The sequence below is a fragment of the Felis catus genome, chromosome A2 (assembly GCF_018350175.1).
Source record: "Felis catus isolate Fca126 chromosome A2, F.catus_Fca126_mat1.0, whole genome shotgun sequence".
Taxonomy (NCBI): domain Eukaryota; kingdom Metazoa; phylum Chordata; class Mammalia; order Carnivora; family Felidae; genus Felis; species Felis catus.
Genome location: NC_058369.1, coordinates 143,588,011 through 143,604,162, shown reverse-complemented (window position 1 = coordinate 143,604,162; position 16,152 = coordinate 143,588,011). Strand labels below are relative to the sequence as shown.

Here is a 16,152-nt window from a genome sequence, read left to right as displayed (position 1 = left end):
ATGCTGTTCTCACCCATTGTGTCTTCTTTCTGACTTCAACAACACTTTAGGGAGCTTTTCCTGAACACTCCTCCATGTAAATTAAATGCCCTTGGTCTTTCTCATAGAACTCACCATAATTTATAATTATATACTTACTTTTGTTGTTGTTGTTGTTTGCATTTAAGCCTGTTTTACCCACAATGTTTCTACACTCTGAAGGCATAAACTGCGTCTATTATATTCATCATTGCATCCACAGCCCCTGTGCAGTAGGGGTGTGCAATGAATATTTAATGAAACAATGAATCAATCACCACAACTATTAATGGCATATTAGTAGGCTAGCTATCTACAGGCTTTGTCTGTGGATTATGGGCAATTCCTACTCCTGAAGAGTTTAGTAAGAGCATTGCTATCATAGGGATAATTTAGACCATGCTCTAACTTATAAGAAATATAACCTTCAGTACTCTAACACTGTTAGCATACATTATTGCTACACATGGTAAGTCTGTCCACAATGGCCGTTGTCTGGCTACCAGACATTTCTTCTTTGTTTGGCTACCTGAGGTTTCTTCCCAAGGCATACAACTCATCATGTAATTCTCCTGCTTCTGAATATTCAGTGGGTTCCCATTGTTTTCAAGATAAAGTCCAAATTATTTGGCATGTCTAACAAAGTCATTCTCAAGCTGGGCCTGGCCATTCTTTCCAACCTCAGCCCCAGCCAGTCTTGACCATAGGCCATGATCAAACAAGGTTCTTTCATACTTTTGCCTATACCAGAAATGTCCCACTTTTGTTCCTAGATGGATATATATTTTAAATATATATATATTTAAAATCTCTTAAGCACTTTAATTACCTCTTCCTCTGTGTTCCCATTATGTAGGTATATCCTCTTAATTATAAAATTTACCTCATATTCTATGATAATTTATTGGAATGACTATCTCCCAGACTAGATGGTATAACTCCTGGATTAGATTGTCTATCCCCAGTGTCCAGCCCAATACATAACCATATAGTGGAACATAATAATGTTTGGGTGACTGAATGTATTGGCAATTGTTTGGAAGTAAAAATGTCATTACCTACTGAAGCAATGTTATAAATGGTGCTTTCTCATCTGACTCAAAAAAAGCCTATGTAAGCCATAATGCAACTGAACCATATTGCTAATATTCATTTTTCTTCTAATATTAGAATATGTTCACTTTCTACTCTACTGTAATTGAGGAACCCTGACAGGTGGCAGAGGTCATTTCTAAACTTTTCTCTTTGGTTTCTCATTGCCTTAGAAGGAGAGACCAAAGGAAGAACTCTTTTTTTCTTCCTTCCTTCCTTCCTTCCTTCCTTCCTTCCTTCCTTCCTTCCTTCCATCCTTCCTTCCTTCCTTCCTTCCTCTTTGCCTCGCCTCTCCTCGCCTTCCCTGCCCTCCACTTCCCTCCCCTCCTCTCCCCTCCCCTCCCTCCCCTCCCTTCCTGTCCCCTTCCCCTGTTCCTTCCTTCCTTCCTTCCTTCCTTCCTTCCTTCCTTCCTTCCTTCCTTCCTTCCTTCCTTCCTTCCTTCCTTCTGTGATAGAGGGATGGGATTGCTGCCATTTTGATTTTCTTGGTGGAGACATAATGTCAACTGAGGGTCTGCATCTTTGGAACTTGCCTGTGTCTCAAATAGTTTTGAAGACTGCTTGTTTCATAACATATCATTTTGCTGATACATAAAACTTTCGCTGTAATACTATGAGCTGTAAAATGAAATTAACTTTAAAGCAGGTCTACAAATAGATAAAATAGCAAAAGGATCCTTTTACTTAATAGGTGGTCTCACCTATAAGACATACTCACACTTTTTATTAATCCAGGCACTTGTTTTTCAACTTAACATCAAATGAATCAAAACAGCCATTCTTCTTTGCACTCCTTGACTGTCATTACACATTTTGTACACTTTAGCTTTATTATAGACATCCACAAAAATAATCTTTAAGCTTGGAAAATAAAGCAATAACCCTGATGTATGATTAAATAATTGATGTCATTTATTTGATATATATATTGTAATGCAACAAACATGATTGCTTTTAATAGGTGAGAATGAAAGTTTTGAAAAACATACTGCATTGAATCATTCGTTTTTATAAAATAGCTAACCTCATTAAATTGGTTAATTAAATAAGTGCCATTTCTGAGTCACTCTCTCTTTTTAAAATAGGTGGTGTTTGCATTGCTCAATCACAGAAAATCCCACGTGAACCAAGACCTGGAGAATTTGAAAAAATTATCAAACGCCTGCTAGAAACACCTAATGCTCGGGCAGTGATTATGTTTGCCAATGAAGATGACATCAGGTGCGGATTAATTTTCTTCTTGATGTTGGATCAGATGTGCAATCCACATCCTTTTTTTTTAAAACATATTTCATGTTCAGTGTAAAATCTTGTGAGATTTCACAGGAATTGCAGCGTTCTCATGCAATTACAGATTGCCTTCTGCTGCACAGAGACACAACAGCCTTCTAGTTCCTAAGTCTGAAATGTCTATAAAGTAAAACTTGGGGGCTGAAAGAAATGAGACAAGTAAGGATGATAGACAGAATAATGTGAATGAGGTTAAGGATAAGGCTAACTAGCAGGTGTCAATATGTTTCCTTTAGAAATGATAAGACTCAGGCAGTTAGTGATTGACTAATTGTTTAACACTGACCTACTGAGTGTATATAATTCAATATATCTGGTCTTATAACATTCATAAGTGTAGTGTTTCTTGAGAAATATGGTATGTTTTATTTCTTTTTATTCCTATAGGAGGATATTGGAAGCAGCGAAAAAATTAAACCAAAGTGGTCATTTTCTCTGGATTGGCTCAGATAGTTGGGGATCCAAAATAGCACCTGTTTATCAGCAGGAGGAGATTGCAGAAGGAGCGGTGACGATTCTGCCCAAAAGGGCATCAATTGATGGTAAGGACAAGCCATAGAAAATTTGTTTCATTCCAATTGAATCAAAACTCCAAGGTAAAACCAGAATATCAGCATATGATGAAATGTACCGATGGTTGATGATTCTGGATAGAATTTGTAATTCTGATGGTAGAAATGCCAAGACAGTAACTATTTAACTCAATATATATTTTTCATTAGAAAAGAATACCCATTAGATTTCTTCTTTAAAAAAGGGAGCTATAGTTGACCTTAGATATTTCTATGATGTTAGCCCTTTCCATGATGTTGCCCTCTAAGCTTGCGCATTTCCATGGCATAGATGATGGTTACAGCATTGTCATGGGGGAGAGTATTTGCTTTCTATAAAATGGAGATGTGAGACGGGGCTGACCCTATAGATAAGTAAATGCAACAGCAAAGATATGGAGCTTCCCTGAGAGGAAGTTTGTCTCCAAGATATCATTTCCAATCGTCTTAGCAGTGACTGAAATTCCTACCTTCCCCATTATCTTTTGGAGTAAAACATTAGTTCCAGGTGATCTCTCTTTTATGAGGTGTCACCTGAGCAGACTAACACATTAGCCCATTACCCATGACTGCATAAGACTACATCAGAGCTGGTTAGTTTATTGGATTAGCTGAAAAATGGAACATCTAGGACAGATACACTTAGAGTCAGGAAGAAGCATAGCAACCTGGAACATTGACTCCTGTTAGGAGAGAGAGAGAAGAGTGAGAAAAGTCTGAGTTTGTTCTGAATATATAGCAGAATGTCGCTGGTCACTGTGATGTAGAGGAGAGGGGGAGGTTGTGATGATGACATTAACAGGCCCTCCTGTTATGTTCATCTATACAGCCAGGTGACTCAATGGTGAAGAGTGAGGGTGATGATATTATCTGTTGATTACCCTTGACTTTTACCATATGGGAAGACTAATTTCTGGGCTATTGGTTCTTCCCCATTTGTTAATACATTTTGGGTTTTTTTTTTCATGCAGTAATCACAACATATTCATTCAAATGTCTGACATAATAGCCATTCAAAAGCTCTGACAGTATTTGGTTTTGATTTTGAAAGAATATTAAAATCATACCTTTTCTCTCTAAAATAGGGTTTGATCGCTACTTTAGAAGCCGAACTCTTGCCAATAATCGAAGAAATGTGTGGTTCGCAGAATTTTGGGAGGAGAATTTTGGATGCAAGTTAGGATCACATGGAAAAAGGAACACTCATATAAAGAAATGCACAGGTAACCAGTGAAATGTTTCCCTTCGTGCATTTGTTTTATCATTAACTGAAAAATGAAGTTTTTCTATATGGACAATGATCAGAGTATCTCCTATTTCTTCAAGTTTCTTATCAGTTTCTCAGCAGGATTGAGCATACACTGATCATTCAACAAACTTATGTGTGTTCATTGGTTCTTACAGTCAACAAGTATTTCTTGATCACATGCAACGTGTCCAACACCGGTGTGTTTGAATTCTATTTAGAAACATTTATTGAGTTTCTACTATGGGCAAAGCACTTTAATAGGCTTGGTGGGATATAGACAAAAAAAATCAAGAAACAATAGTGGTCTCCAGGAACTTAACATGTAGTTAAGATGAAGATCATAATACATTGCTCTAAGACAGCGGTTTTCCTGCACTATTTCAATCCATGTCCCCTGTAATACGATTGTCCCCCATATCCTGCATAGCTCTTGCAGCTATGATTTTTTTATGCTTTACCTTCTGTATCTTGTGCTTAAAAATATTAGTGATATTAAATGCGCATATTTTGAATGTAAGAATGAAACATTTTTTTAAATTTTTAGATAACATGATTGTGTACATAGAACCACCTATGGAATTTTAAAAATTACTTAGAACTTAGTCAATTTAACCAAACCACAGATACAAGGTCAATATAAAAAACCTTTTTATATATCTATATCTATATCTATATCTATATCTATATCTATATCTATATCTATCTAGCTGTCTATAGTTTTTTTTATAGAAACTAATATGTGGAAAATGAAATTTAAATAATACTGTGAATAGCAGGATCAAAAACCATAAAAGATTAGGGATAATTTTAACAAAGATGCATAAATCTTCTGCACTGAATACTACAAAACTTGAATGAGCATTTTATAACTATATACCCCTCCCTCACCTACTCCTTGTTCTCATGTTTTGATATATCCTCCTTTCCCTCTGATTATTTCATTTGGCAATAGCTGCTCAGTAGAAGAGTTAATATGATAAGTGCTAGAGCAGACATAGAATGAGGCTGGGGTTGTGAAAAGTAGGCGGCATGCTGTGGAGAGTCTGACTTTAGGTTTCCTGTGTGCCAGGCCCCCTTCCAGGATCTGCAACAGAGATGAGGTCTGTGCTCATGGGGCTTACATTCCAGTGTGAGGAGACAGACAGTAAAGAAGTAAACATATAAATGAAGAGATACTTCCAGATGCTGAGATGTGCTTATGGGAAATACAAGGGGGATAAATGCGAAGGGCTGACCAGGTGGTGTCGGCAGGGAGGGTGGCCATTAGGCTGTGCAGTCAGAGAATGCTTCTCTAAGGAGGTGACATTGAGATGAGACCTGAATGGCAAGATGTTGTCAGCCATGTGAAGATATGATGGCAAGCCATTCCAGGATCTAGGGCAAGGCTCTTGTTCAAGCCATAGTGGGGGATAAAAATCCCCCACTGGAGTGGGGGCTGGAGTGAGTGAGGCGGCTGGAGTGAGTGAGGGAGGATAGTAAGTAAGAGGGAGAGTGGCTGGGGTTGTGTCATGCAAGTTCTTCAAGTTCTTTCCAGAAACCCCAGAGCTGGGGAGTTTGGGTTTTATTCTACCTATAGAATAGAATTATTCGAGGCTTTTTGTCTAGGGCGTTGCTCAGATACCTGTTTCAAACAGATTTTTCTGGCATAAGTATGAGGAGGATTGCAGATCAGGAGAGAGGAAGGTGAAAGATTAGTCAGGGCCCTTCCAGTAGTCCTGGTGATAGGCAGTCACAGCCTAAACAAGGATGTGCAAATCAGGGCAGAACACAGAGGAAAAAAGTCCTGGAAAGTAGTATTTACAGCAAGTATATGGTGAGTGACTAACAGTGGGGTGGGGGTAAGCAATGGAGATTCTGAATGTAAAATCTCTACCAGCTAGGACTAGGAAAAAGGTAATATAATTAGTTCTCAGAGAAGACAATGAATGGTAGGTTGGGAGGGGACAAACTTGAATTTGTTTTTGAGATAGCCCCATGGAACTGCCCAGCAGGTGGCAGCATAAGGTCTGAGACCCCACAGAGAATTCAGCACTAATAATACAGGTTCGTGTGTGGCAGATGGAGACTTGGAAGTTAAAGGCAAGGGCAGGGATGCAGTTGCCAGAACTTTTTGGAGCAGAGCTGAGGGATGATAACTGAAGATTCTAGGAGAAGAATCAGGAAGGGCAGCAGAACATGATGGGTTTGGGGAAGGACATGCCCTCCCAGCGTGCAGGAGAAAAGATGGGGTGCGTGCAGTTTCAGTGCTGCTGAGAGGTATGGCTGAGGAATCAGGAGTGTGACAGACTCAGATCGTGAGGTTCTGAGATAGAGCTGGAATAGAGGAAGGGGAGGAAAGAAGGATTTTTTAAAAAAAGTTTGGCAAGGAAAGAAAGGTATGGTAAAACCCTTCAGAAGGAAAGAAGTGGGGTTACAGATGTTTCGTTTAGGATTGGGCACATTTGAGCATCTTGTCAGATAAAAATAGCAATCAGAAGGAGTAAAAATTAGCTGTGGGATAGGATCTTGACAGAAACTTTAGGAGAGGCATCAAGAGGGAGATGTTACCTTTAAATAATGTGATTTAGTTAGGGGGAAAAAAAGGTACATGTAAAATCGTATATGAGCAGAGGAGGAAAAATCCCATCATTAAAAGCTAAATTTGGACATAGATATTGTGGAACTTCAGAAGATGTATGACTGTAAGTTCAGGTTGGAAAATTCAAAACTTCACGGAAGAGGTGAGAGTTTGATAAGAAAGATTTAAGAGAGAACATCAAGATGAGGGAGAAGATGGGCCAGCAGCAGGGCAAAGACACAGAGTAGCACAGGCCATGGAGATGTGTCTGAAGGACAGTGAAGAGGTCCAGCTTACTGGAAAGAAGGGTGCATGTTAAGGAATAATGGGAAATAAAGAAGGTCCAGTTTATAGAAGGATTTGAAAGGGGAGTTTATGGAGTACCTTCTGTGTTTTCATTCAGGTATATTTTACACTGTGCTTAATTCTGACTTCTGAATGTTACTGTCTGTGTGCAGTCACATCCTATCATTTAGATCATACTAATGAAAGTCTACCATTCAATGAAGTAATGAAGTGGATGAACTTCGTTTTATGTATTTACAACTAATAACTAGGAAATTAGTTATAAAGTAATCATAACTTTTTAATAGACTTGTTTTCAGAATAACAAGTTTCTCTAAACTCTTATTAGGGGTTTGAGGGGTACCTGGGTGGCTCAGCCAGTTAAGCGTCCAGCGTTGGCTCAGGTCTGTGGATTCCAGCCCCATGTCTGTCTCTGTGCTCAGAGCCGGGAGCCTGCTTCGGATTCTGTGTCTCCCTCTCTCTGCCCCTCCCCTGTTCTCTCTCTCTCTTAAAAATAAATAAACATTAAAAAAAATAAAAATAAATAAAAAACAAAGTTGATGTATGTTAACATCCTTTTAGCATCTGTAGATGGTGTATATCTGATACTTATTTCAGGCATAATACTGACTGAGGTTATGGTATAGTCCACACTTGATGGCATGTCTGCTTCATATTCCTTTTATTTATTTGGCTAAAATTGTAAAAGTCTGTCAGTAAGACCTATGTCCAGTTCCTTTAAAATGGTGTTTACTCTAAGTGCTAGGGCAAGTGCACCCTTAGGAAACAGGATCAGTAAACAGATTTTCCTGCAAATTCCATTGTGAGTGATACTGAAATAACTTGTCTCTGGGTGGGAAAGAAATAAATTATGCAATGTTCTAAGTTAATTTTCTTGAAGTGGTAACACGTGAATATTTCCAGATGTTGAGAGAAGATGTTTGTGCCCCAAATGACCATCAAAACGCAGTTTTCTTCTCTGTTTTGGGGGAGGAAAGATGATCTAACACGTCAGTGGTCAAATTAAGAAGGAAAATCTATGGGTATTCACGGAGTAGAGGTGTCCAGGGTTCGAAAATTATTTATATTTCCAATTTGTCCAATCCCACCAAATTCAGAAATGAATGTATACAGATATCTGTGTTTCAAAATTTGGCCTTTACAGAGTTCGTGTTTAACCATCCACAGTGAGTCAAAAAGTTAGAGAACTGTGTGAAAGAGGGTATCTATGAGGGACTTTTTGCTGCATTTAGGGTATCATTTGTGGGTTATATTCTGAGTAAAATTTTACATTAGGCAATGATAATCCGTGAACGTAATTATTCGCTTCCATTGGGGGTGATACTGGCAATGTATTTACATGGATAAAAGAGTGCTTCCCAGCAGGGTAGGGCTTCTGTCTTATCAATTTTCAGGAGATAGAATGTCTTCAAGCAGTGAGGAGCATCCTCTTCCTAAAATTAACTTGGTGCAAACAGTTTTCTGAGATGATTTTCCCCCCTAGAATCTCAGGAAAGCTTTCAGAAAGATGTGATATTACTGTTAACTTTGATATGCTGGCCAGATTCCAAAGTGAAGCGATTCCTACCATCCACTTAGCTATTTATGTGGTTATTATTGCTTCTGAGAGCTGCTGAGTTCGGAAAGCTACTACTACTTAATCCTACTTAAAATTCCCTTTGTCTTTCTCAAGAAGAAAAAAAGGATTCTTTTGTACTTGTTCTCAGTGGTGATGGGTGTTGTTTTATAGACGTTTATCTGACCTCTCTCTCCTTTTCCCCCTCCCTCTCTTCTTCTACTCTCAGTTTTAATGCCTCTTCACTCCTCACAACCCAGATGCCCACAGCCTCCCTGCAAAAATGTGGGTCTTCATCATCTCTGCCTGTCCTTGCCCTGGGTTTCACATCCCCGTTGCCCCACTCTGGCCTCTGCCTAAGCTCCTCTTCCACTTTCCCCTCCAACACCTCACTTTTTTCTTTTTCCTATCTTCTCTCTGCTTAGTCCCCAATCTGCCTTTTTCTGGTCCAGCAAGAATTTCATGGGCAGTGGGGAGTTTTTCTTTTGAGGTCTTGCTTGACTTTTTTTTATGGCTGTCATTCTGATTTCTCATCTTCATAGTGAGGCCTGACAGTGAATATTGCAGGGACCGGAGTACGTACAGTCGAGCTGCTCCCCAAAGGCAGGCTCCCTCTTGGCTCATACTGTGTTCTGGCCTTCATTTCTTCACTGTGAATTGTGGATAGCTCTCTCTGCCCTTATCAAAACAACATCCGTGACCAGACCAATAAATCCAGTGGGCTCCACGTAGCATCTTCAAACCTTCTTTTGCCTCACTCACCCCTTCATTCACTTGTTTATTCATTTTGGATGACCTGTCTTGTGCCAGACGCTGTGCTACAGATACAGAGACAAAGAAAGGACCGCTTTTGCCCTCAAATTGCTCGCACAGACATTCACACTGTCTCCCGGCATTTGAAGTGCTTTCCTTGTCTGTTGGGTTTTAATCCTTAGCCAGGAGGTTGGGGCACTGCTGCCTAGCCTGCATATGGCTGACACTCCAATGCTAAATGGTGGTGAACATATGCTACTTGAAATGGCCTATTGATTCTTATTTATGATGATAGAAATAGTGGTAATGGAAAAAGCAATGCATAAATATGTTTCTTCCCACAAACAAGCAGTTCTGTCAGTGAACCAAATAGCAGGCTCAATAATTAGCTCCCTGAAAGGCCTGTCAATTTCTTTTCCTTTTTTTTCAATTTATTTTCCAGTTCCAGAATAACTAACTAGGTAACTTTTCAGGTGTAACTACCTCTCCACAGTCCTGTATTTGCTTTGAGAGGCTATAGAAGGTGGAAGCTTTTACCCATTCACCCAGGACTCATGGAGACCATGTGAGTGAATTGGGTAGTTAAGACGAAGGATGGATTTAGACAATTTGATTTGGTGACCCAGAGTGAAGGGAAACTAAGATAACTTTCCCTGTGTCAAAATATGTTCTGCCACCCTTGTATGCCCCTTGCTTAGAGGAAAACTCTTTGGGTGGCAATGTCTTTACATTAGCACCATGAGGTGGCTGTTAGCCCATATGCTCTTGTTCTTACTGAGTAAAATAGAAATCCCAGAATGACTTATTTATACCACTTCTGAGCTTCCATATTAGAAGTGTGTGTGTGTGTGTGTGTGTGTGTGTGTGTGCGCGCCCTCATTAGGAAATTTGAAAGTGGGAAGCTTAATTACTAAATTTAAAGAAATGTACACAGATGCACCTGTATCTCCAAAACCTGTAGTGTAGATTGCAAAGTTTGCCAAATCAGGAACCAAAAATACTCTGAAAACTTAAAGAAATTATACTGTCAGTTATAAATGCACGTAGAGTAAAGGAGTTGGAAAGGTCCATACAGATCATTTTGCCCAATTAGTTTTTTTCTGAAAAGAGAAGGAAATTGAGGCCCATCTGGTCTAAGTGAGTTGTCCAAAGCCCTATAGCTACCTGTAGGTGATGGTAGGACTTAAATCCATTTGACACTTGTTTCTTTCCTCAATCCTCTCCTGCTCAGAACGCCTTTCCTAGTGAGGGTCTGGGTTGTACAGATCCAGTCCATTATTTTTCCTGGTATAGTAGCCTAAATGTTTCCCCAGTGATCACTGAAGCTTAAGTATTTCCTCTTTGTGAAGCTCCTTGACTACTAAGGAGCTCAGACTGATGCTCTTGGTCTGAGAAGCACCAATGCTACTGGAATTTCTATAACTTCTATAAAAGTGTAACAAGTACCCTCTGATTAGAGTAAACTTCAAGGGCACATCAACTCTCACATTTTTCAGGTAATAACTTAAGACAGAGAAACACCCATTCTACGGAGCCAAAATGAATTTAGAAGCCTAGGAAACCCTTTCTGCAAAGCATACAATGGACTCTGACCTTAGCTTGATCAGTTGAGAGTCACACAAATCTGGATGAACATGATCTCTGGAATACTGCCCTGAAGGACTCAGAAATGGAAAAGAAAATATAAACAATCAAGGGATAGTTAAGCGCTTTTGAGAACCAATTATTTGAAACATTACAGTAAGACTTGGGTCAGTGAAGCTGAGAGAGGGGGAGAAAAACACAGAAAACATTAGAAGAAATGATCTTTCCCTCAATGATTATTAAACTTCAATTGAGGGTCACTTAGGTGGCTCAGTTGGTTAAGCATCTGACTTCAGCTCAGGTCATGATCTCATGGTTTGTGGGTTCAAGCCCCGCATTGGGCTCCGTGCTGACAGCTCAGAGCCTGGAACCTCTTTGGATTTTGTCACCTTCTCTCCCTGCCCCTCTCCCACTCACCTCTCTCTCTCTCTCTCTCTCTCTCTCAAAAATAAACCTAAAATAAAAAAAAAGAAACTTCAGTTGAGGGAAACAATTCATTACAACAAAGCAAAAAAAGAAAGGATATACAGATGGCTCAACATTAGGAGAATTTAATATCTTTCCCCCTGCTCCCTGAAAAGAGTACAAAACAGTTACATGAAAGGGGCTAATTATTTGTATTATAAAAGGAATATTTTCCAAGAAGCTTTACCTTGGGATTCCTTTAAACCCATGGGATTTGAGGGAATCACATGGCTGTTATGACTTGATGAGATAGAAGAGATTTACCATAAACTCCTAGGAACACATCCAATCAAGAAGAACTATCTAGCTGAATGATAAATTGGATACATTAAGACAAAAGAGACATAAAATGAGGTGTGATCAGAGTTTACTAAGGCTCATTGAGAAGACTTCCTGGAGAGTCTTATTTTTGGTTAGTTGTGGCATTTATTAAAACTGTATCATACTAAAAATCTCCCTCCCTCTCCTCAAAGAGTTTATATCTTATAAAAAGATAATGAAAATATTAAGTGATTAATCTATACATTTTTAGTAGACAGGGCCTGTATCCTCAGGACTAAGAATATGCTTAGCATTAAACATTTGTTAAATTAGTTAAATGGTCAGAAATGATGGTCAAATTGTTCTCTTGCTCTACATTCATGTAGACATGTTGCTGAAGCCTAATTTGGTATACATTTGGCTGGCAAATATTTTAGTTGTTGGAATTAATTTTTATGTATTTTTAATGAAACAAAAAATTCAATTCAAATGGATATATTAAAAGGGTCTTTACCATAATTTAAGAATAAAATTAACTCTCCATTCATGAGTTTGGGATCTATGTCTCAAAGAGCCTGCTTGGGATTCCCTGTCTTCCTCTCTCTGCCCCTCTTTCTCTCTCTCTCTCAAAAATAAATAATAAATGAATATGTTTAAAAACTACATTTATATTATGTGGGGGGAAATATTGTGTATGTGTATTACTTCCGATAAGGTAACAGAAAAAAGATAATTTGGAAAACATGATAGAGAATGTCAGTTGAGAATACATTTGTTTATTCAATGTAATCATATTTATTAGTTTATTAGTCTATTAGTGTGTTGGTTTTCTTTCTCCACAAGAACACAGGCTTCATGAAAGCAAGGATTTTGTTTTTTCTCTGTTGCATCCCAGTGCATAGGATGGCATCTGGAAAAAATAGGGCTTCCTTAGGGTATTTGTTGAATGAAGAATGAATTCAATTCAGCTTATGTATTATCTACTCTTTGTCAGACACTGTCTAGTAGATGTCCAGGGCAGTTGGTGAACAACACAGAAATGGTCTTTGCCTTCATGGGGCTTACAATTTAATTGAGAAAGTAAATAATTGAGTCATGTCCCTGCAATGACATGTGTTGTGGCTGGTGAATGGAGTGGATGTATCAGGGAGACCTAATGTAGTGTAGAAAAGATGGTGTCATTTAAGTTGAGAGTAGAACATGAGCAGAATTTAGACAAGATGAAGAGGTGATCAATAAGATTGTTGTTTCAAATAGAGGGAAGTACAAAGGTCAGCACACAAGAGAAAGGATAGTAGTCTGAGGAAATGACAAGTTCAGTATGGCTGTGGTAGAAAGTAGGGTGGGAAAATAGTAAGAGAGAAGGATAGGGACCTAGCCAAGGGACTGGTCAGGTAAGATTTTATATGCCTCATGAGGGAGTTGAGGTTTGTTTTGAGAAGCAATGAGTAGGCACTAAAAGTTTTTTTTTTTAATTTTTTAAAGTTTATTTGTTTATTTTGATAGAGAGCAAGAGTGGGACAGGGGCAGAGAGAAAGGGAGACAGAGAATCCCAAGCAGGCTCTGCACTATCAGTGTGGAGCCTGATGCAGGGTTTGAAGTCACAAACCATGAGATCATGACCTGAGCCAAACTTGGACACTTAACCAACTGAGCCATCCAGGTTCCCCATGGCACTAAAAGATTTAAGTCATATCAGTGAAATAATCAGATTCCCACTTTATAAAGATTATTCTGGTTTTAGCCTAATGCTGGTGAGGCATAGCACTGAGCAAGGGTAACCAGTTAGATATTATAGTACTTCCTCTAGAGATGAGAATGGCCCAGGTTATGATGCACACTGCACTGGGGATGGAGATAAGTGGATGGACATAAAAGATATCTAATTAGTTGTTTATGTGAGGCTGAAGGTGAGAAAAGAGGTCTTGTTGTAATGAGAAAGTTGGGACTATTAGCCTTTAAATAAGACTGGGTGAAACAGACCCAGCAAGTATCTGGAGAGCAAATTGTAGAAGGCTGGAGTTGGAAGTCAAAGGACTCGGCCTTTAGAGATGTGTTGAAGAAATGACCCTAAAATTCCAGGTTTTCTGGTAATTGTTCTCAGACTCTATAGGTAGACCCCCTTAGGACATATCTCTGATCTACAACACTAATTCCTTCCCCAGTGTCTCTGTAGCTACAATTGATTGGTTTAAGGTTGGATGCCTGACTCAATCTGGACCATCAGAGTCCTTCCAAGGGTTATTTAAAACTGGAACTGAAGGAAGCTCAGTGCCTCTTGAGAGAATGGTAGGAGGCAGTGCTCTGAGATATGAAGCTGGGGAGATTGTCACCTTGAGGAGAAAGTTGTTCTGGGAGAATGATACTGGCATGTAGACAGAACAGAGATGACAAATGGAATGAGTTCTGACTGTGATCAAGACTTTAACTGTGCCCTTCCTGCAGGTATGTGAGCTAGTTCAAGATGCCTCTAATTGAGTTTCCCCATCCTTACTTAGCAAAACCAGCATGCAGACTAGCATATGATAATAATATGGGGGAAGATATGAGGAGATCGTATGCATAAAGTTCACTACCTACTACATAGCGAGTGCAGCAGGTACTGTTGCTTACTTATTCAAGAGCAGTTTCCCTTTCTCCTAGGATAGCACCATCCAGTAGACCTTTCTGTGATGAGAGCAGTTTTCTATATCTGTGTTGTCCAAAGGGATAGCCACTAGCCACATGTGACCACTGGTTACTTGAAATATGGCTAGTGCAACTAAAAAAAATGAATTTTACACTTTATTTAATTTTATTTGATTTACATTTAAATGTCAATAGCCACCTGTGGCTAGTCTCTGTCATATCAGACAGTAGAGGTTTAGATTGACAGACGTATAGAGCAACAATTTTGTTTTAGTGTAACTCCATGTAGCCCAGTTAATTCTGACTGGCCTGGTCTAATTATGATGGTCCTATCTTGCTTGCCAGTGCTTGCTTGAAAGAGTAACTTGTAATATGATTTTGGTCAAGGAAATAGAAGGGGAAGTCTTCCAGGACCCTTCAGGGAGTAGGAGCAGAGAAGTCCTTTTGTTCTGGTTATTGTTATAACCAATTGGTGCCTGGGCATGCAGAAGGAAAATCATGTTGATGATAGCACAGTAGGAAAATAGAGCCTCATCACTGCTGACATCTTTGAACATCTGAACTGGCCAGCCCTGGAATGCCCTTCCATTCTTGTGATAGGAGATAATAATAAATCCTTTCAATTTTAAAGCTATTTTGCATTGCATTTTCTATTATTTGCATCTGAAAGCATCCTAACAAATATAATGTATTATCAATAAGTGAAAATGATTTATTTAACATGACATGAACATCCCTCATTTGAAGAAGATATGAAAAAAATTAAAATGCTAAAATCAGGAGGTTAATATTTGTAATACAGACAAATTGTTTATATTAAGTGGATTCACCACAGGTTTCTTAAATACTAACTTCCCAGTCAGTGACTTGTGATTTGATTTATTAAAATTAAAATGATACACAGCTTTTCAGCAATATTTCACCAACATATTTCTATGAGAATGCTCCTTAATTTATCAAAATAATTCGCCTCTGAGTTCCTTTAAGCAACATGCTCTCTAGTCTACAAAAATATTATCTTACAGATGGTGGTGGTGTGCTACTTGCCATCCAGACAGACAGTACTTTAGCAAAGATTTTTCTTTGCAGTGTAAGTGAAAACCTGTTCAAAGGGCTTGCAACTTTATCAACTAAATCATAAGACCTAAGAGGAAGTAGATGTTCTATTATGTTTTCTGTGTCCAGTAAAATTCTCAGCCCCATTGGTAGACACTCAAGCACTGCATCTTAGCTGCGTGATCTTGGGCAAGTAATTTAACCTCTAAAAATTCTTGCTGAATGCTAATTTTTCCTGTCTCTAGATAGGAATTTTACCGTCTCTAGTGGTGGTTGTTATCAGTGGACCTTTTATGAAGTCCATTCCTATGGCTCTGGTTCTCTCTTACGTTACCAAAATGCTTTATAGCTAAAACATTGAGCTTACATGTAGAACTTGTATTGTTTTTAGAAAATTCTTTTCTTTATACACCTCTCCACTGTGTCCCAACAGTGAGCTGACTTGGCTGTTTGCTGGGAAGGGAGGTAGTATTCTAACCAACAGTGATGTCATTTCACCCCTGTATTACTTTCCATTAAACCATTGACCCATACAGAACCTTTCAGCTATGGGTTCATTTGCTTACATCACTGATCAATGGTTAGAATTGTAGATTTTCATTTGGGAAAATGATTAATATCTTTCATTAAGGGCATTAAAATGTTGGTTTGAATTTCCCTTTTGTTCATGGTTCATGAAACACCAAAGCTTTCCCTAGCTTTCTTTGCTATGGGAGGTTTTTTGATTTTTTTTTTCCTTAAAAAAGTAGCTCTACATCTGTTTCTTACCCAGATCTTTTTCAGAAAG

General features: G+C 38.7%; 1 protein-coding gene across 7 annotated transcripts in view; it reads left to right on the top strand.

The window, feature by feature from the left end:
- GRM8 (glutamate metabotropic receptor 8) overlaps positions 1–16,152 on the top strand; it is a 768,989-nt gene that overhangs the window by 360,910 nt on the left and 391,927 nt on the right. For all 7 annotated transcript variants that reach the window (XM_045052711.1, XM_019825761.3, XM_019825760.3 and 4 more), the window contains 3 exons: positions 2,196–2,331; positions 2,788–2,942; positions 4,037–4,174. In XM_045052711.1, coding sequence (XP_044908646.1) covers positions 2,196–2,331; positions 2,788–2,942; positions 4,037–4,174 — 429 coding nt within the window. The remainder of the gene's footprint in view (positions 1–2,195; positions 2,332–2,787; positions 2,943–4,036; positions 4,175–16,152) is intronic.